The sequence below is a fragment of the Streptopelia decaocto genome (genome assembly GCF_964273445.1).
Source record: "Streptopelia decaocto genome assembly, chromosome: 15".
Classification (NCBI taxonomy): Eukaryota; Metazoa; Chordata; class Aves; order Columbiformes; family Columbidae; genus Streptopelia; species Streptopelia decaocto.
In genome coordinates this window covers 10,570,497-10,591,719 of record NC_138670.1, presented here as the reverse complement: position 1 = coordinate 10,591,719, position 21,223 = coordinate 10,570,497, and the positions used below count along the sequence as shown (strand labels likewise).

Below are 21,223 nucleotides of genomic sequence, written 5' to 3'. Positions count from 1 at the left end.
ACCCCAGAGCCACCACACCAGCCATGCTGCACATTGACCCTCCATTAGCAAGCTCATGAGCAACAGCAATAATCAATCACCGTCATTATTGCGAGGAAATGTTTGCAAAATCAATGTTTCCTCTGTAGCATAAGCAATTGGGGCTTTTCAATTTTCAGCTGTTTTGCAGGCACATTTCTGCCATAAAGAATGGAAAACACTGAATAACTGCAAAGTACAATGCAACAGATTTGCTCACTCCTGGCGGTGCAGCTGACTTCTTGCTGTGCAAGGCTCTGCAAACGCTCAAAGCAGCCCCGCACGTGTTGGCGTTCGCTGCTGCACGGTGGGGAGGAACCTTCCCAGGCTACTTGGATGTGTTTAGGGACCACGCAAGATGCCCACGGGTGTTACTGCAGGTGAAACTTCCATTTGCCTTCCCCCTGTACCTACCACTCTGTGCTGGCGATGCGTGAACATTGCTAAATGCCCAAAATGGGGCAGAGGAATAGGGCGTGCACTGCTGGCGGTGCCGGATTTGTGCGTTCAGCAGGTTTTAGTGCTTTATGCATTGCGGTCAGCACACTGGGGACATGATGCTCTATGCCGGGGGTCATGGTTGGGTGGGCTTGGCTGCCTCGGGGCATTTTCCAGGGACCCAGAGAGATATTATGTTGAAAAAAGGGAATCTCGCCATCAGTTCAGCCATCCCTCTGTTGCAGGAAGGGTTTTTGTGGTGACAAGAAACCATGCCTTTAAACCCGAACTTTGAAAATTCAGAGTGCAGCCCAGTTGTTGGGGGTGAAACAAAGACCAAGATACGTAAATCTCTATTTTCTGCACCAGTGAGTCTGTATTGGCCTGTTAGTTGACGCTCCTGAAGGTATCCGCTGGGATGCAACTATTATACATCCAAACTGTCACAAATGGTAATGTCGCTTTGAAAGACAAAGGGTAATTTATTGAGAAAAGAGTGTCATTTAGGTGGAAGGATGGAAGGAAGACAGTCGCTGCAGAACTGCCAAAAGAGAATACCAGATCTGCTGATAGTCAAGGAACAGCTTTGAATTTCCAAGGCTGCCCTTGAGGGATAAGAAAATAAAAGCTAAGGACAAAAAAAAAAAAGTCTTAAATACAGTGACAGCAGAAACCTGAAGGATCACAGTGAAAGATGAGACTTTCTCCTCTGTAACAATAACTGAGAAGAAGATAGGAATGTAATTTGTAAAAGCTGTTAAATTGCCACCAAAAATGTAAGCTGGATGGAGAAATGACACAGAAGGAAAAAAGAAACAAATGCCTGTCATTCCTGGAGTATTTCTTCAAAAAGGGGACTAGACAACAAACAAGGTGGAGGAGAAATGAAGCTGAGGAAGGGACGAGCTGGGAGAACCCACTCGGCTCTGCTGGGCAACAAGGGCTTTAACCAGGAGCTTCCGTGGGCTCTGGGAGTAAAATGTGTTTGTGTGTCCCCCAAAATTCAAACCCCTAGATCCATCTTTTTGGGGTTTTTTTTCTGAATGATCCATCCTTCTCTGTCTTGGAGGGAGCCTATGTCTATGGAAATGGCAGTGAGGAACCAAGCACATGCAGCTCGCACATCTCTGAGCTGGTGGCTGGTTATTCACCACGGCTCCAGAGGGAACTTCTTGCCAGGAAGGAGTTTGCAGGGTGGGCTCCCAATAACAAACTGTGGAGGAGACAAATGGCAAACAGCCTAGAGAAAGGTGTGATTGCCTTGCAGAAACCAGCCAGGGTGAAAAGATCTCTGCAAGAGCGTTGCCCCAAGCTGCTCATGGGGTGCCCACGCCAGCAGGATGGGGCACCTGGAGAGAGGGGGTGTCTCCAGCACCAGCAGGACACTGTCCTGCATGTGTCCCCTCCAGGCCCCTGAGCATCTTGGTGAAGACAAATGGTGCTTTTGTTACTTTAATGCCCTTAAAAACGGACCTGCTGGGGAAGCAGAGTGCGCTTTGGGCACAACTCCAAAGCATTGGTGCACTGAAGGCTGCAGGGTGTGAGTGCAGGACAGCTCTTGTGTGCCCAACCTGGACACCAGCAGCACTTGCAACATCTGGATTGACTCAAGTTAAACGAGCAGAGGTGCTGGGGGTGACATGTCTCAGCTGGGGTCCTCCTGCTCTGGGACCCGAAGCCTCTCGCAGGTCTCAACCTTTTGCAGCCAAAGGTTGGGCTGAGGCTTCTTCAAATGCAAACCAATCAGCAAAACAAATCAAGCACCATTTTCAATGCAAAAGCATCACTGTATTATTAAAGCATCACAGATTAAAATGCAGGGAAATAATAGCAAGGGTGTTTTTTTTTTCAGGATTGAGAGGAAAGATGGGAAGGAGGGAGGAGGTGTTTCTAGATACCCCATCCCTTTGGAGAGCTCACAGGATTCAAATCGTTGGAGTGATCTTGACAGGCTAAAAACCCAATCTGCTGGAAATCATATACCTCAAATAATGTGCTATTGCTGCTGATCGTCTGTGTATTTTAGGACTGAATAGACAGAGTGTTCAATTCATCTCGACTTCTCATTTGCCACCAGTTACTGCTTGTTTGACAAGGTCTGACTGAAGTTTGAAAGGCTTTTACTGAAAATGATCGTAGGAGGAGTGAGATTTGATGGGTTTTCTCAAGGGCTGAACAGCATCTGTCTGCAGCTCCTGGATGGGGGAGCTGGGGGTGCTCTGCCACGTGCCCCATGTTGCTACCCCGCAGAGAAGCTAAGGATTTTATTGAATTAATTGAAATACTGATGAATATGACCTTTACTGTGATGACATTCAGGTTTCCCACTTCTCAGTGCACAAGCAAAGTCTTCTAACAATTTTGAGAACTGATAAAGTTTCATTCACCTAAAGGCAAAATGTTTATTTACAGCCCTGTCTGCCCTTGGCCACAAGCTCTGGTGCCCCTAAGCTTGGGGGAGACACCTTAGCTTGTCTCTCAACTGGAAGAAAGGTGAGAAAAGATCCAGCTCCACAGGCAACCTCATGCTTGGAGAGATCCTAAACTAGTTGCTGCCTCCTGGTGACCCCCAGTATTGGTTTTGCAAGAGGAACCCCTTGCAACTGTCACCCCTCTGGCCCTTGAGGGCTGAAGCAATGCTCCTGTGGCACGGCCACGCAGCGCAGCCTCGTCCCTAAGGGTGAGCAAGCACCGTGTGGGGCACAGGACACCCCGTGCACAGCCCGTAGTGCAAGGCTTGTGCCTCAGCAGCCCAAAGTCCTCAATGCTCGGCCCCTTGTGCACAGCCCTGTGCAAGGCTCGGTGCTCAGCACCCTGTACACAGCTCTGTGCAAGGGTCCTAGCTCACACCCTTGTGCACAGCCCTGTGCAAGGCTCGGTGCTCAGCACCCTGTACACAGCTCTGTGCAAGGGTCCTAGCTCACACCCTTGTGCACAGCCCTGTGCAAGGCTCGGTGCTCAGCACCCTGTACACAGCTCTGTGCAAGGGTCCTAGCTCACACCCTTATGCACAGCCCTGTGCAAGGCTTGGTGCTCCGCACCCTGTACGCAGCCGTGTACAAGGTCCCTAGCTCAGGCAGCTCAGGCTCAGTGCTCAGCACCCCATACACATCCCCGTGTGATGCTGTAAAATCGGCCATATAGGCAATTATAACACGATTACAAAACTTATAACAATTAATTAAAACACGTTTATCACGTGCAAGGGTCGTTGCTCAGGCCCCTGCGCACAGCTCCGTGCAAGGCTCGGTGCTTAGCGCTGTGTACACAGCCCCGCGGGGGTCGTTGCTCAGCCTGCTGTGCACACCCCTGTGCAAGGCTCAGTGCACACGGCCCCGCGCGGGTCGTTGCTCAGCCTGCTGTGCACACCCCTGTGCAAGGCTCAGTGCACACAGCCCCGCGCGGGTCGTTGCTCAGCCTGCTTTGCACACCCCTGTGCAAGGCTCAGTGCACACGGCCCCGTGCAACGGCCCCTGCTCAGCCCCACGCGCACACCCCGTTGCACGCTCCCCGGTGCACCCGCGCAGGCGCGCGGCGCCGCCGAAGTTTCCCGGGCAACCGCGTGACGCGGCCGTTAACGGTCGTGTGAAGCGGCTGAGCAGCGGGGCCGGCCCTGCCTTCCTCTTGCTCTGGGGAGGGAGCTGGGGGTGGGTTTAGGCACCTCCCCAGAGTCTGGGAGATGGGAGACTCTTGGTGTGAGGTCTGTGGGCAGGGTAGGTTGTGCTATTGTTAAAAATAGGTTTAAACGAAGTTTTATTTATAACAAAACCCTTCAGAGAGAGGTGCTCTGGGTGTTCCTGAGGAGAGTGGTTAGGGGTTAGTTGTCTTGGTCCCTCAGGATTTATTTCTATTTGAGGGGAATGAGACCTCAGGTGGTGTTAGTCAGCAGAAGATTCTTCTGTAGGTCTACCCTTTAGAAAACGTACTTGCTTCAGGGTTGGGGCAGCAAGTATGTGTTTTCCTGACTGCAAAACTATAGGTTTTAATAATTTAGGGATTAAAACCACCAAGGTTCCCATTCTGGAACAATGCCAGTACTAGATGCAGCTAAACACTGCCCAGGTGAGGCACCTGTGGGAGCAAATGCAGGGAGGAGCAGCATATTGAAGGCACCTGTGGCAGCAGACCCACCTAAGAACAGCAAATTCAAGGCACCTGTGGTGTCAGATCCACACAGGAACAACAGAGCCAAGGTGCAGGTGGCCACTAAAGTGCTGAATCCTCGAGATTTTGTGCGCATCCAGGCTTTGCCTGGCTTGGCTCAGAAGGAAGGGAAGGTCTTGGCCAGGAGCAGAACGATTTACAGGAGCAGTGAACCTTCGAGAGAACAAGTGTTCTGGGAAAACCACCAGAGGAGGCAAAAGCAATTCACTCAGGGACTCTTCACCCCCTTTGGGAAGCCTTATCAGGAGATTGGAGAGATTGTCTACACAGACCCGAAAAAACTCACCCTCTACTCCTTGGGGCAGCTGTCACAGGTAGGCCTGGCTTTCCTAGTTCTGCTTTAAAAAGAAAAGCAGGGCAGCTTCTAAGTAAGCTGCAAGCCTGTGTTTCCAGGGAAAGGAGTTGTTATTTCTGCTTAAAGAAGAGTTTGAAGCTGTATTGCTTGCCTGCATGTGGACAATCGGAATCTGATCCAATGTTTTATGATGCATTTACAGAGCATTTGTAAATAAAGTGGGACTGCTTTGATGTCTACACTGTGATTTTTGAGCTGGCTTTTGAAACTGACCTTTAAAGTTCTTAATGAGAGCACTTAATATGAAGGAGAGACAATAGCAGGCTAAAGAACAAAAGGAAAAACATGGGATATTGAGAGTGTACTTAAGGGAAAATACTCAGGGAAAGGTAATAAGCCTTGAAAATGGAAGAACAGGAATCATACTGAGGGCATGAGGGTAAAGGATGGGTGAAAAAGCAGGAACGATAAATAGTGGCAGTTGAAGGTGGGTAAAAAGCTCAAAAGTTGAGCGTAAGAATGGTATAAAAAATACAGTCTTTGTAATAAAACTTACATAGGTAGGGATGACTTTGAAGGTTGTGAATTATTACTTTGTACTTTACTTGCATCTGAATTTGAATTTCAGGAAGGTGTAAGGTCCTTAGCCAGGAGTGGCTGCGATAGTTTGGTTGGTTGTGTGGTTGTTATCTCCGGGTGTCCTTAGTGCTGTAAACCCACCAGCTTTGTGGGTCTTGTACTGTCTCAAGTTGCTTTTAAGCCAAGCTTGAATAAACCAAAGGGACAAGAACTCAGTCACTGATGCTTGCGATGAGTTTGCAGTGTTCTGCCATTTGCTTTGTTTCCCTTAATGCTGTTGGTTTATGGAAGGAGATCTGAAGCTCTCTGTGTTTTCTGTGCGGTTTTGTGTGGAGAGCGATTTTTCCTTGTGGAAACAGAGTGAGGTCTCCCTGGCCTATCTGTAACATCAGTCCCTGTGACTTTGAGCCTACGCTTTGCTTTGTGCTTTCTAATGGAGTGCCCAAGGGATAATCTCTGACAGCTGCAGCAGGAGCAGTGTGGTTGTTATTCAGGGTAGGTAGAAAAGATTCTGTCCACCCACTACTTAATTTTCTGCTCCGATTGTGTGTGTTGCATTCAGAGCTTGAAGTTTTTAGTCAATTGTTTTAAGCTCCAAATATACAATGAGTGACATTCACTTTATTTTTACATATTACCTAAAGCAGCATCTTGCTGTCTGTCTTCATTCAGAGGCTTGTTTCTGTAAGGGGCAACACTTGCTGGATATTGACTAAGCGTTCTTGTTTTAACCCTTAACTTCTAAAACAACTTTCCTTCTGCAGATTGGAAGTTTCTTTAAAGTTGTTTTTTGTTTTTGTTATTTTTAGCTTCAGATATACTCTAAAATTCTGGTAATCCTGAAAATGTTTGTTCATTTGTTGTTGCTGTTTTGGTGTTGAAAAATGCTTGCAAGCTTTGATCTCTAAGGGTGCTCTGAAACCCATTTGGAACTTGGCTACTTAACCTGACCAAATTAAAAGTATGTAATTTATACAGAAAACAAACTATATGTACGTTGCTAAATGTGTGGTTGTGGCTTATGCCTCAGATTCATGAAGCTATCAGAGGGGATGTAGTCACACCTACCGTTCCTTTTTGTGGGGAGCATGGCTAAAAGTATTACATAGCCTTGAGAATCTTAGACTAACCATTTTTTTTTTCCTTTTCCTAAAATATAATGGTTACTAAGTTGAAAAACTAAAAACAAACACACACACAAAGATTCCTGACAATGAATCTGACCTGTCTTCTGCTTCCTTTCATCCTCACAAACTGAGGAATGCCCACGGTTTTCATGCTGCTCACACACTAACTCTCACTGTTTAAGCTGCCAGCGTGCTCTGCAGAAATCTATATATGCATTTTTCAGAGGTACTAGAACAGAAATGTATTCCTACTGCCTAATTTTACTATTAACTGGTAACTTTGTTACCTATATTTTTCTGTAATATGTAGCCCCATTCGCACCCACACCTAGCAGTCCCTGTAATGTTTTTAATAACTGAGAAGATTGTAGGTACCAGCTATGTCTAATTATAGGTGTCTGAGAGCGTAACATTGCTGGTAGTAAAAATCATGGTCTCTGGTTAATGCTTTTGTACTGATCTCTGCCTTCTGAGTTAGCATTTTCTTCAGCCACAAGCACAGCTGATGATTTGCAATGATGACTGACAGTAAAATTTATAAACAACAAGATGATGATAAAAGCCCTGTGAATTCAACAGGAATTGAGTATGCTAATATATGCTGGCAAATGCTATGTTCTAAACTGATATTATTACAAAAACAGATTTTAAGAGCTAAAACCATTTGAGTAAATATGCAGAATGGTTATACAAAGTGATAGGGGCATAGGATATTATATGTAATAATTGCACATTTAGGATGCTTTTTTATATACTTGATAGCAACAAATGTGTTCAGAAAAGCTGTTCATTCATGGATGCTTTTTGTATCTTTAAGTAAATTTTATATCTGAAAATGTAGAGCTGATACTTGACTTTTCTAGGGGTTGCGTTGGAAACTCTGCTGTTCTGTGGTCACACAAAAAATGTGGTAGTAAAGCTGGGTCAATGCAGTGGAAGAATTGCATTCCACTGGAACAAAATAAACACCCTCTAAACTACCAACAACACCAGAGAGGGATGGGGGAAGCTCAGAAGTGTAGCATTTGTGTTTAAAAAGACAACCAGACAACTAAACCCCGCAAAAAAAGCTCTAAAACCCACAACAAGGAGGCTTCTTTTACCCGTCCTGTACAGTATCATCCAAGAGTAACTGAGTGGCTGCCTGCTTCTGTGTTGCATTAATATCACTCCACACCCATGCTGTGAGATAGAGCCCTTCCAGCTTCCATTACAAATAATTGGAAATTACTTCATTTGGTTTGTGTTTTTTTTTTTTCTTCTCTCTCTCAAAGGTCAGGTATGAATTGCAGACAGGACTGATTCATTGAAAGTCAGAGAATGTAGCTATCCAGACAGTATTTTTAATTTCCTAAGTGTTCAGAGCAATGTGTTAAAGGTCTCTTTCTTATTCCTTAATGGAACAGTGCATGGTAATGTTAGTCACCTTTTATCATGTTTATATATCTTCTTTCCCTTAATTGCTATGACAAATTAATTTGCAAAACCTCTGAGGTGGTTTGTTGACTTTTTTACATGAAAGAGAAGTGGCCTTTCTGACCAAGCCCTAAAAACAATCCAAGTCCACAAAATCTTGAGTATTATTAGTGTTAAAGCCTGCTCTGTACTTGTCATAAAATTCTGTTCTGTAATTCTGTGCTTTGGGTAAATAGGTCACTAGATAAGATTGATAACAGAATCTGCAATGAAAGGTTTTAAGCTGAGAACTAGAGAAGAAAACGGAGCAATTTCTTTCAAGAGAAATTACACTGATGCTATTTGTTATTGCTGCAGTTAAAGATCTGCCAGGGTTTCCAATTTAAAACCTTGCTTTCCAGAAGACTAAAAGCATGTTATTTCAAGGCAGAACTTGTAATGCAAAGAACCTTTTTCCTGCCAGCTCTCTGATGTGAGGATCAGTCATAATTCCTTATCGTTCTGGGAAGAGCAGGAAACATTAGTGGTGCATTTTCTTAGTATCTCCAAAATGAAGAAACTGGTCAGGCCAGAGTACCCTGGTGTGGTGACATTCCTAATGCTTTCCAAATTGAGTGTGGTCATTGATCAGCCCTGGTCTCTCACCTGCATCTAAGTGCTATACCAGAGTCATTTAAAAAACAAACAAACAACTTTATTATAGATCTAGAAGAAGCTTAAGAAATACCTTGAAACTTCCTATTTGAAGAACATGAAATTTCAACAAAATGCTAGTGAGGAAATGGATAGCACAATATTTCTTTCTGTTAACTAGACTGGCTTTGAAAGTGGAAAGCTACAAAATACTAACACTTTTCTAGTGTATTTTTTCCATATTAGATATAAGAGGTAGAATATATGGGTGAATTATCACTGGCATGGCTGTTACTCAGAATTGCCAAACCATTGATAGAGATGTTTAGATGGAAGTATCTTTTGGGGTCTTTTGGTAGGTTGTTGGCTGGTGAAATTGGATCCTTACAAATTTTGCTAGAGGTGGTCTCAAACTATTTGTTGGTAAACATTTCAGTATTTCTAAGTGTTACAAAATGCATATTGGCAGCATGAAAGAATTTTGATATGCTTTATTTGCAAGGGTTAATTAATATTTGGTTTAAGATCAGGTTCTTTTTGTTTTTGCTTGTACTTCTTTGCCAGGCTTATCAAGATACCACAATCTGTTAGCTCAGGAATTACAATGTCTCTAAGGGCTGGTGTTTTGGACAGAACAAGGGAAACAAGCACGGGAGAGTACAGAAGAGATTGTAGCAGTGAGAGTCATGCTTTCAGCTTCCCCAGAGGTCCAAATTTTTCATGTTTGTCCTTGTGCATTTCTGGTGAAAAATTGGGAATGAAGATGAGAAACATAAAATTAGGCCCCAATTCCTTTTTTTTTTTTTTTGTTTTTTTTTGTTGGCTATGGATGCAGTGCATGCCCCCCATATGAAAAAATCAGGGTGAAAGCTAAAAGCATCTGCAAAACCAGGTTTGTCTTTACCCTTCCATTGCAATAGCTATATAGGTGGTGTCATGGCTTGCATAATCTTGGTTATCTGTTGCAGATCAGAAACAAAATAACTGTGGTGCACTCAGGAAATTTAATATGGGGAAATTCTAATTGTCAAGAAATTACTTTTTTTGGATTTTTTCCTTTTTTCTTGCTTTCTGAAGTCACAACAGTTTGCAGCTGGCTGTAAGCCTAGGGCAGAAGAGAAAGAAAGAAGGTGGTGCAAGAAGTGTCAGTATTTGGAAAAGTGCCCTTTCTCAGTTGACTAGAGTTTATCACCTTGCTATGACCAAAACATACTAGTGACATAAAGTCCAGAGCATGTAAAACAGAAATAAAAACAAGTGCAAGCATGTGATTACAATTTCAATATTCTTAGTTTTGTATTGTAAAAAATATTCTGCTGCTTTTTAAGGAAAAGAAAGGGTTTGTTGTTTTCTGCCTCTGAGAGACCTGGCTGAATGTACATTCAGGAATGTCTGAAAGACTTTGTCAGCAGTGTGTGATGCTTGCATCTGAAAGCCTGCCATACATGCGTGTACAGGTATGCCTGACTTAGGTTTCCATGGAGATTTCTTGTAGCTAATTAAGATAGGTGGATTTTGCAGATAGTTTTTCTTTGGCTAACCTTCTCTAGTTTCCTTTTCTTGTCTTTAACAGGTAAAAGGGTTCGTGGTGGTGTGTGGTTTTAGGGGTTATTTTGTTTGGGTTTTGTTTTTTTGGTTGGGTTTTTTTGGGTGTTAAGCAGATACAAATTGAGGTGTTTGGTTATGTGGGTTATTCTTCTTTCTGGAGTGAACATACAGGGCTGTTCTGCTCAAGTGTATGTGGGGTGAACTAACTATGGGTATTATACCAATGACTTTTCCTACAAGCTTCATAACGTCTATCAATAAATTCTGTGTGCAAGCTCTCAGCATGGTAATCATCAGGTGGGACAGAACTCATGCATGTCTTCACTTCTCATGATGAAAGCTGATTACACTTTCAGCTTTCATCTGGGTCACTGCTAGCAATAAAAAAGTGAAACTCAGGTTGTACATGTGTTATGGATAATGCTGATTTCCAGTAAATAGAGTTGCTTAAGTATTTTTTTAATTGTCTTCTGTAGCCTTTAGCTAGGTTAGCAAGAATAGCAATACAGTACACTAGTTTTTCTTTTTAAAAATAGTAACAGATGCATTTCTTGTTGCAGAAGACAAACATTGGAGCATGTTTGGAAATGAACAGCCTAATGGCATGCATCTCTCTCTCTCATGTATGACTTTCTTGTCACCCATCCAAGGAGGTATTGACCCACCAGACATTTACAACACAATGATAATGCACTGTTATATTGCTGCTTTTATGTGCACGTTATTAAATGTTAGTAAGCCTGAATGCGTAAGGTTTGAGGGCATATTAGAAAGTGGTGAATAAGCAGACTGTGGATAATTTGACTATGGAATAACGGGAAAGGGTATGGCTTTAGATGGCTGAACTAGTGGTCTGGAGCAGTTTGCTTATGTGAGAGCAGTACTAAAAGGAGGAGTGGAATGAAAGATAAACAGAAACTGAAGTGATAGATAATAGTGTCATCATAGACAGAACTGGAACAGAGCAAATGAAATAAGGGAAGTTCAATTTTAGACATATTTTATCAAATTTGGATGTATGCCTAAATTGCAATAGCAGATATTTTTCTGCCCCCTTCCACAAATATTACATTAGATTAGGCTGTTACACTGTACACTGGCTACTGTTGGTTTTATTAATTAAGCTCATTCCCCTTTGCTAGCCTGAACCATAAATATATTTATTTCAACTTGGATTTAATTTATGAGCCTTTACTAAAAGTTTACAAAAGTTTATGAGCCTTTACCATTTCTGAAGAACTACAATTCTTATTTGTACATGCCATGGACAACATGGAGATATTAATCCTACTGCAGTAATTCTAACAAGAGGATACCAACACTGCCAGCCAAGTATTTGAGGTTATTTAGCAGGCATAGTGAAGCTGTTCTTGATGCAGAATTTCTGAATTTCACTTCTTCTTCTTACCTGTGATTTACTTTGCCACTGTAGCCACGTATCTGTTAGAAATTCTTGGCTATTTTAGAAGACCAGCAGCCCTTTAGTGCTGAAGTAGTTGGTTTTATTATTGTTAATCATAACATTTAAGCACCCATGTATTGAGGGTTTTTTTAAATGTTTTTCTTCATGGCCTTGTGAGACTGACAGTTGTTACTTCTTGTACCTTTGGGGACAATGACTTAGAAAAGTGAATTATGTCAGATAATTGCATGTGAAAAATAGAAACCTGGTGTTATAGTAAAGAATTTTCTGATCCTAAGCTTTTGGTTTTTCCTGCAGGTGTTTTTGCTTTGTCTTTTAGAATGTGAAACAAATAGTGATATAAATGAGATAGCGTATATGCTTACAAAATCATATTTTTAAGGTCAAACTCTTTTTTTATTATTTGGTTAAGAGTGGTATTTTCACTTTCTAACATTAATATTAAATGTTAGGTGATACTCCTGAACTGAGCCTAACTACATATAAATGTTATGATCTATAGAAGTAAAGGCTTTATTGTCACTATATTAGTTTGTCATATCTCCAGAACAGCTGCTAACTGGTAAGGCCCACACAATCTCCATGCTATTAAGTTCAAAACAGTCTAATCAATTTCAAAAGTTCAATTTCTGTTCCGTAATGAATTAAGGGAAGCATATAAAATGTAATAACGCATTGTTATTAAGGTTTTAGTAAACTTGCCAAATGTCACGCTGCTGGTACAGTCATGGTGCATTACACTTCTGTGATTACAGCTTGAGTTGTCATTATAGAGAATTGCATTGCTCACCTAGATTTGGGAATCAATCTTCAATATTACGCCTGGGGCAGGAGAGAAATGCATTACAAAGGTTACACTTTACAGTGAATATTCAAAACATTAGATTTTTAACAGGTTTAATGTCTGCTTCTCTTAAATAGTGCATACAAATACTTTGTAGGTTACATAATGAAAGAAATCCAGAACTTCTTGTATTTGAAGAACCTGGCGCTCCCCTGGCTGCAGTGTGGCAGTTAAAAGTGACTTTTGATAACTGGAAACACTTCATCAGATGGTTAATTTTGAGACAGAACGGGGGTGAGGGGGAATTGAGATTTGACTAGAAGTGCTATGGAAGAAATAAATGTATGTTACTTTTGATGGGTATGATCAGTTTAGAACTTGCACTGAACTGTAAGGTTAACACTCTTTGTAATTCATGTTTGAGTTGCTGGTTCCTTTGTGTCACTGATAGCACAAAGGAATATTAATGCTGATCTTGTCAGACACTGGAGGATTTCTGTAATATCATGTTCAGTGGAGTCATATCAGGAATGAATGTAATGTACTAGAAATATAGAAAATGTTTCAGGTGGTATAGTCGAGCTTTTTTGCATATGTGGAATTTAGAAACCTCTCTGTGTATCTGATCTCTAGTAGGAAGCAGCAGGTATTTAATTAGGGATAGGGGAGTGTGAACAATGTGGAGAATTTTATGTTTACATGAGGGAAAAAAATCAGAACTGATGTAGAAATGCAAGACTAGATTGGTAGATGGGTTGTGTTGTGCCCATTTCTAGGAAGGATGATTTATTTATAGATTAATTTTACTCCAAATGATGCTAAAAGCACTTTGCAGGCTCAATGTAGAGGTCATATCAGTCATGCCTGGTTAACTGGGTTCAGCAGAGCAATACTACCTGAGAGTTCAGGGTAGAAAGTGATGAAGAATAATGTGTCCAGTTGAAAAAGGAGAGATGAACTTAAGTGAGCAGACAGCAGTTTGAACAAGTTGAAGTTTAGCCAAGACACCTTGCTAATTCTCCCCAAACACTGCATGGCACAGGAGAGGAATCATCTTTCTCATAAAGACAGTAAGTTTCAGGGTAAGTTGATCTGAATGCAAGAACTTTGAAACCTGTTCTTAAATTGGAATGTTTCCCTGTGCAGGCAAAGTAAACGAAGGCATTCAGCAGCGAGGGGGGGGAAAAAAAAAAAAAGTAATAATTAAAGCCTGAGTTTGGCTTGCAGAGGAAAACCCATTTGTGTAAAATCAGATTATTGGTGTTTCACTTTCCTTGAGACTGTAGAATGATGCATCTTAAATTACGAGTAGTGGAAGGCAGCATTTCCCATGGCTAGAGTAGCTTCTCCTTATTCATGCCATGAGTATAGAAAAGGTGTTGAATGCGTAACAGCAATGATGGGAGGACTGTAAGCAGGAATAGGAGGACATAATGGAATGTCACAACATTCCTTGTAGTGTAATGTGACCTTCCCATTAAATTAAATTTATGCTATTTGCACAGAAGGAGAGCTAAGATAGGGAGTATTTTGTAGGGGACAATAGTAAAGTTAATTAGGCAGCTATATTACTGTCACTCTTTACATTAAGAGCTCAAAAGCAGGGTATGGGCAATGGAGGTATAAAGTTACTTCGGATTCTGTTCATTTTGAAAAAGGAATTACTTTGTTATTTGTGAAAACTAGGCTGTGACGTTGTTTGGGGTATTGTAACCTGGAACCTGTTTTTCAGGTGTATGAAAAGGGAGGTTTTAATGTAATTCTTTAATGACTTGCTGCTAAAAGGTTTATGCGTCCTCTTTGCTAATCTAATAGGTAGAAAAGACAGATTCCACAGTCCTTATTGGTGTGAAATGCTGTGATTTTTCCTATGCCTGTCTATCAACCACACTGGAGTAATCATGGAGTAGGGCACAGTTCAAGCGAAACACTGATAGATTTTGGTCTGCAAGCATTTAGCTTCATACCCACCTGTACAATTTTATTCAAGGGTCAAAAGGTGCTTCATGAATCTGTTGTGATATATTTAAATTTGTAATTGCTCTTTCATACACTGCATTCGTTACAAATCTTCCCTTTTTAAGAATAACTTTGACTTTTTAGTAAGTTTCCTTACTCATAAACAAATTCAAGCTCTGTTTCATTGGGCTCCAGGAAAATAATCCATATGTTTGAAGTAAAGAGACTGCAAAGTTGTTAGGGTTATTTGTAAAAATTTTAGGTTGCAGTAAATTATGGAACCCGCTGAAGCCTCTGGCAGATCCTAGTCGCTATGAGTGCACTCTACTGTGTCTTTGGCCTTGAGCTAATGCCTGTGGCACTTCTGGGAGGGTGAATCAAGTCATTCCTCATCTGTTAGAGCAGTCCTTGGACTGCACTACTTTAATTGGAAATGTCTTTACTTCAGTTGCTTTGGCCTCTGTGCCTCATTTTGCTCCTGCAGGTACAACCAATGGTTCCCAGTGATCAGATAACCTTATTTGTCTTCCATACTGAGGATCCTGATCTGTCCAGGATTCCAAGATGGCATCATTTGGTCCCTCTGTGTGTCAGCATTTCCCTCTCAGTGCTTCAGAAACCCTGTGGTTTTGAACCCTGGTTGATTCCTCCCTTTCCCCTCAAAGACTGCTTGTACCCCTTGAATCTGTTAGCTCCCAGTTCAGACAGAGGAATACTTAAAGCTTTATTAGATAACAAATGAACCCCATAGCTAATTATTTGCCATGCAGTTTGGAGAGATATTTATTTTAAGAATAAATGAAGCTATGTCATAACTATGGCCTAAAAATAAAGGACAAGCATTCTCTCTTTCACTGGACAGTTACTGGCAGAAAATCAAACCTGTCATGTCTGACAGTTTTAGAATAAGTCTCGCACGTATGGTTCATGCCTTGAATTCCCTCATGACTAGGCTGATACCTTGTGTATTTGTAGTACTGTCTCACTCCAACTGCCAGGTGCTACTGGTCATCTTGATCTGCCAGCTGGCTGTATTGGTTATGTTGGAGAGGTTGTGACACAATGCTGCAGGTACTGTTACCTTGGGCACCCTAAATGGAAAGCATGCCCCCTAAAATTATTCTTCCCTAAAAATCACACATGAGAGCCCAGCAGCAGTGTTTCTCTCTGTCACATAACCTACTGCTAAAGACATGCCTGAATACAGGGATTAGGAAATAGTAAAGCTCTGGAAGTCTGGTCATTGGAAACTTTTAGGACTAGTATTTTCTTGCAGGTGTCATGATATTGGCAGGTTGGTTGGCTGGCTGGTGGAGAATAGTGTGACTGTCACCGGTTCACATTGGTCAAGTGTGACAACCGTAAGCCACAACAAGCTGGCAGCTTGCTACTGACGAAGATTTTGGCCCAGAACAGACTGAAATAGATGGACTGTGATTCATCTGCACCATAATGACCACATAACAGTAGGACTGAGTTTAAACAGGGCTTATATTCCATTCCTAAATGTTTTTCAAAGCTGGTATTTACAGTTCTATTTAGGTTTGATTAGTTCTGCCAAAACTAGAAGTATTTATGAATTTCATACAGTGCATTTACTATGTTGACAAAATAATTGAAAACCTATAACAGTTATCTTGTCAAATATATTCTAGTCAAATTCCATAATTTTGAAAACTGGAAACAGATCTCTCTCTAGTTCTGAGCCCATCTTCCAAAGTGGGTAGATGTACAAAGAAGCCTTTTCTCTAAAGAAGCTTCTCAAATACATAGGACCATCACAGTATTAGCTTAGAGCATATGGTTAAAATATTCTGTCCTTTATGCTGCTTTACATTGTTGATACTGTCTTAGGTTTATGTGATTGTGTTGAAGAAAGTGAGTCTTTACTATAACAGAAACACACTTAACTTTTCTGTTAACACCGTCTGCAGGTGATAGGTTAGCTACAGATATCTACCATATGCTGCTTCAATTTTTATTTTTTTATTAGGTTACCCTGAAATGTTAGAAATTAATTCCTGGAGTCAGTGTCAGATAAAGTGACGCTGGATCAGAACTGTGACACAAATTGCTCATTACAGTTCAGGGAGCTGAATTCTCTGTGCAGACAGCTGTACTGTCACTGGAGGGTTTTTGGGCACTTCACCCGCAAGCTCTGCCTCAACAAATGCTGCCATTGTTGGTGAAGCTCATAGGTGGATTTCTGTAAAATAAGCTCATTTTTAAACTCATATCAGAGGCATTGCTATGTCTTGGAATTGTTATTTGTTTGGTTGGGTTTGTTTCTTGTCATCCTGTTTAGAGTTTGTGTCACTGTGCAACAGCCTGAACTATAAACAATGATGTTAATCCATGAAAAATCAGAAATTAAACCTTGGCAAGATCCTAGTGATACCTATCCAGGATCATCAGATGAAAGCTTTATTTTTTCCTGACTTTTTTTTAGGAAAAAAAGAAGAGCTCAGCAGCACGGAATCCATTCAGCTTTGCTGTCTGACAGTCAGAAATCACTCTTGCTGACAATGAGCTCACTTCATCTTGTAGTGAAAGCAGATAAAGAGATTTAAAAATAAACAAACAAACAACACAAAAAAGCCCAAACCACTACACACCACACCAAATCTTTTCCAAAAAGTCACTTTGCTGTTTCCATTAGCTCATCAGAAATGTTCCTGTGTAACCTCATCTGGGTGTTCCTGCTCCAGTGGGGGGATTGGACTGGATGATCTTTCAAGGTCCCTTCCAATCCCTGCCATTCTGGGATTCTGTGAAATCCTTCCCTCTTAAAGCTGCTGTCAGTAAAATATTGTGTATGTAATTTTTTCCCTTCAGGTATTTTACTTTCAGCTGTTCTCCTAAAATAATATGAGCTTATATAATCTATGTGAGATCTGAATTGGTGTGTGGCAATAATTGTGAGTCAGAGCAAGTTCACTATGTAAGATAGAGGCTTTGGAGTAAGGTTTGCCAGTACCTATTGGTTGTAACAGCAAATTCTGTGAATGTAAGGCTTTGTGCTGTTTTGCTCAGAGGTCAGCTGGAAGACACTATTGCTTGAAAACTGTGATTTAATGGCTGTATGACATACAGCCTTAAAACTAATGGAATATGAAACAGGAAATCAAAACAAAGACAGTGCTTAAGGAGAATGGGCCACAGATGTAATGCAGTCTGTGTGTGCAGCTGGCACAGCTATCACAAAATGCTTCTGAAAATAGCTGTCCTTTGGAAAGTCAAGTTTTGGTGGTTTAGCCATGGCTTATTCCGTTATTTCTGTGTCAGATACTAGCAGTTTGGACTGAACTTCTTTTACAAGAAGTGTAGAGTAGTTCCTAAATATTAATACCTTTTTAAAAGTCACAGATAAAATGATATAAGGCTTTATTTGCAGATAACCTTGTCAAATCTATTCCAGAACGCTAGTTCAATTAATGTGATGATCCAACCCACACTAGGTACAAATGAGGGGGATGTGTGTATGTGTGCATGTTTAAGTTCTATTATAAACTGCAAATTTATAATAAAGAGAGGGTGTTTTTACTTCAGTATGTTACATCTAAAATCCATGCAGAGCTATTGCTAAGACCTTGGTGTATATATTTAAATGTGTTTTGGATTAGTATCGAGATTAAGGGATACTCTGTAATCTTGCATGAAATATAGCTGCTAAAATCCTTTTCTTGACATGTTCATCTGTCTCATGTTTATCATGGATGAAGTTGGTGCCAGCCAGTCTGTGGATACAGACTCAATCTGCTGGTGCAATATGGACCATATTCATTCCTGTCAAAGTACGGATTCACTTAGAATCTGTATTCAAGCAGAGAACTTGACCCTTTGACAAAAATATGCTTGAGTGAAATTAAACAGTGGTTGAGAATTTGGTTGCCTTTTTGTTTGTCAACTTTATATTTTCAGTTTACTTAGAGAATGTGCATTTATAGAGCAACCCATTGTATACTCTTTTTTTATTCTATATAAAGTGTCACTGGGAAAATACTTTAAGAGATTTATAAGCTTTTAAATTAACTTAGTCTTCAGCTTGCATCTAAAAATGAACGTTTGTTTTAGGGAAGCAACAGGAGTGGCTGCCTGGGAAAATAACAATGGAACTGTCAGCCCCATATTGTGACGTGCGTGTGGTGAAAAGATGACTTTTTTGTTAGGGCTGGCAGATGCACTCTGTTCATTTTACAGGTCATTACATTTCTCATTATACAAACTCAATCATCTGAGTTTTTAAAATATGATTTAGAACATGAAAAAAAATAGTGTGCAAGATAAATGTAGAATTTTAAATTTTGAAAAACAAAACATAATTTGAGAAAATGATAGATAAATTCTATAATGATCCTACTGTGTTATTCTCATTGTCTGGCTACTCCATATGGAAGGTTACATTCTGACCTTAGGAATATCACTGCATGCAGAGTAACAACAAACAAAAAATTTCTATCTGCCAATCTGCTTAGAGATTCTGATTAATCTGCCTGCATTCTTAGAGGAGAGAATCTGTAGCATTAATGTGTGCACTAGGATATTCTTTATCTTGATGTGGCTAGCAGACTGTATCTTTTTAAAAATGCTTTAAAGTGCTTTGATGATGGAAAAGAATTACTGTTATTAAACTTCTCTAACATTTCTTTGCAGAAACTTGTTTTTCCTGATCACTGAGTCTTAGCTGTCTTTGGAAACCAAATAAAAATAAACAAAACAAAAACAAACCACGAAAAAACAAACAAAACAAAAACAAACAAAACCCCACACCCCAAAACCAAAAAAAAACCCCACAACTTCCTCCCTTCCACCCCCTCCCTGAACTGGATGTAATGTTTGTTTGCAAAAAGCTCAAGATCAGATAACAGCTACTACTTTGGAAAAAAGTGGTAAGTTTTGACAACTCCTTGGCCTGAGTAATAATTCACTTAGATTTCTTGCTTGGAAAGCAATCTGTTAGCACAGCTCTCCTCCACACAGATTTTCTTAGGAAAGCCATAGATGGGAGGAGGTGATGTTTAATCAGCTGAGCTTTCTGTTAGTGTTGGCTTTCCATTGTTTTCTTCCACAGAAACATGAGTCACTGTGATCCCAGAATAACAATACTTAGGGTGCCACTAGTGACCTGGGAAGATATAAGTGAAACAATGACTTTAACAAGTTCAGACTTAATCTTTCCCTATGCGTTCGGCATTTTCTTCTCTGATCACTATACTGTCCGGCCTTTCCAACACCTTCAGACTGCTGTTACATGAGGTTTAGGTATTACTCAGCAAAAAACAGAGCTGTGAAACAGAACACGTTAGCTTAAGCATTTATGCTAAGCCCAAACCACTGCCATTTCACTAGTATGTGTCCCACAGCTAATTCTGGACTATCCATATGGATTGTCCAGAAATTAGATTCTTGGCATATCCCTAAGAGTTATCAGACCCTTAAATAATGTAAGTACAGTCTTCCATATTAAAGCAACGCTAGACTTTGTAGCTTCTTACCATGTAGACCAAGTACATTGCCTACTGCAACAGGGTGTTGGTAAGTATGAGTGTCGATGTGACTGAATGCTTTGTAGCTTAGTTTTGAGTAAATCAAATTATCTATAATTGGGGAAGTCCAAGATGGATCTCTTTTGCAGAATCCTGAATAGGACACCCTCAGTTTTCAGCATAGGAAGGAACTTCATTACTAAGAGACCTTTTAAAATTTTACTGTGAAATTGATTCAGTAATGTCTTTTTTTTTTTTTTTTTAAATTTTATTACTATGTCAAAGTAAAGCCTAGGATAGAGATTAAGATTATTGGTTTATTGTTGTGTCCTGCAAGTATTAAAATACAATAAGTATCAGGGTGAGACATTCTAGAAATATGTGCTGGATAGGCACAAAGCTAGCTCGTGTAATTAGCAACTTAATACCCAGTAATTTGACTCTAAGTATTAGGGAAATTCTCTAAGCCCTTTCTTGGTTTGTGTGTTTTGTTTTGTTTTTTTTTTTTTAAGCTCAAATACAGGTGGATGCAATGAATTCCAATAAACCTTACTAACATAAGCTGTCAGGTGTTCTGAGCCATTAGTAAAGCAAAATCACCCACATAAAGCTGATAATTTTGAACTCTCCTGCATGAAAGAGGTTTTCTAAAAGTTATGAAAGTAACTATCTCAGAGCTTGAGATAAAAGTTCTTGGGACTGATCCATTGTGCGTTCCATTTACAAGGCAAAACTGCGTTTGCTTATGCATACCCCGTTCCTTCCAGAGGTGAGTTTAACCATAATTGTTAACTCTACCTATAGTTTTCCTGGCCCTATGCCAACTGAAAATACTTTTTTTCTTTCTTAAGATCAGGGGAGTTCCAAGTCCTGGTTTGTTTGTCTTATAAAAAGCACAGCCAACTCTTTCTTTCCTGTGAGTCTGGCTTACTTGCCCAGCTGTTGTTTGAGGAAAATTGTGCCAGGAAGCCTGTCATATTGTATTTTTTAATGTATTTTTCTTTGTTGCTGGGATTTAAAATTATTTTAGATCTTATGAAAACTGCTTGCTTAACAGTCTTTGCAGAATTAGGTTTTCTATTTATTGACAAAACCAGTAGGAGCAATGCATGTTTGCTCCCAGAACCTCTCAGAGAGTGTGTTTTGGTGGGAATGGATGCGGTGAGGATGATGGTTGGGGGACCAAATCCACTTATTAAGTGGGCTACAGCAGCCTACAAGAAAAAAAGACTCCAAAGCCAGTTTCTTTTACCTCAGGCTATATAGCATAGCTCACTGCGTTGTCTGCATTATGTTGTCACTTGAAATTTTTTTTCGTTTGTAGGTCTGACAGTGAAATAGGAAGTAGCTCAT

The 21,223-nt window shown here is 40.6% G+C and overlaps 1 protein-coding gene across 1 annotated transcript in view; it reads left to right on the top strand.

Moving 5' to 3' along the window:
- Window positions 1-4,484: 4,484 nt before the first annotated feature.
- Window positions 4,485-21,223, top strand: part of CCDC60 (coiled-coil domain containing 60) — a gene marked incomplete at its 5' end in the record, with an annotated part of 50,784 nt that continues 34,045 nt past the window's right edge. Inside the window, one exon of the mRNA XM_082066473.1 lies at window positions 4,485-4,934. Coding sequence (XP_081922599.1) covers window positions 4,485-4,934 — 450 coding nt within the window. The remainder of the gene's footprint in view (window positions 4,935-21,223) is intronic.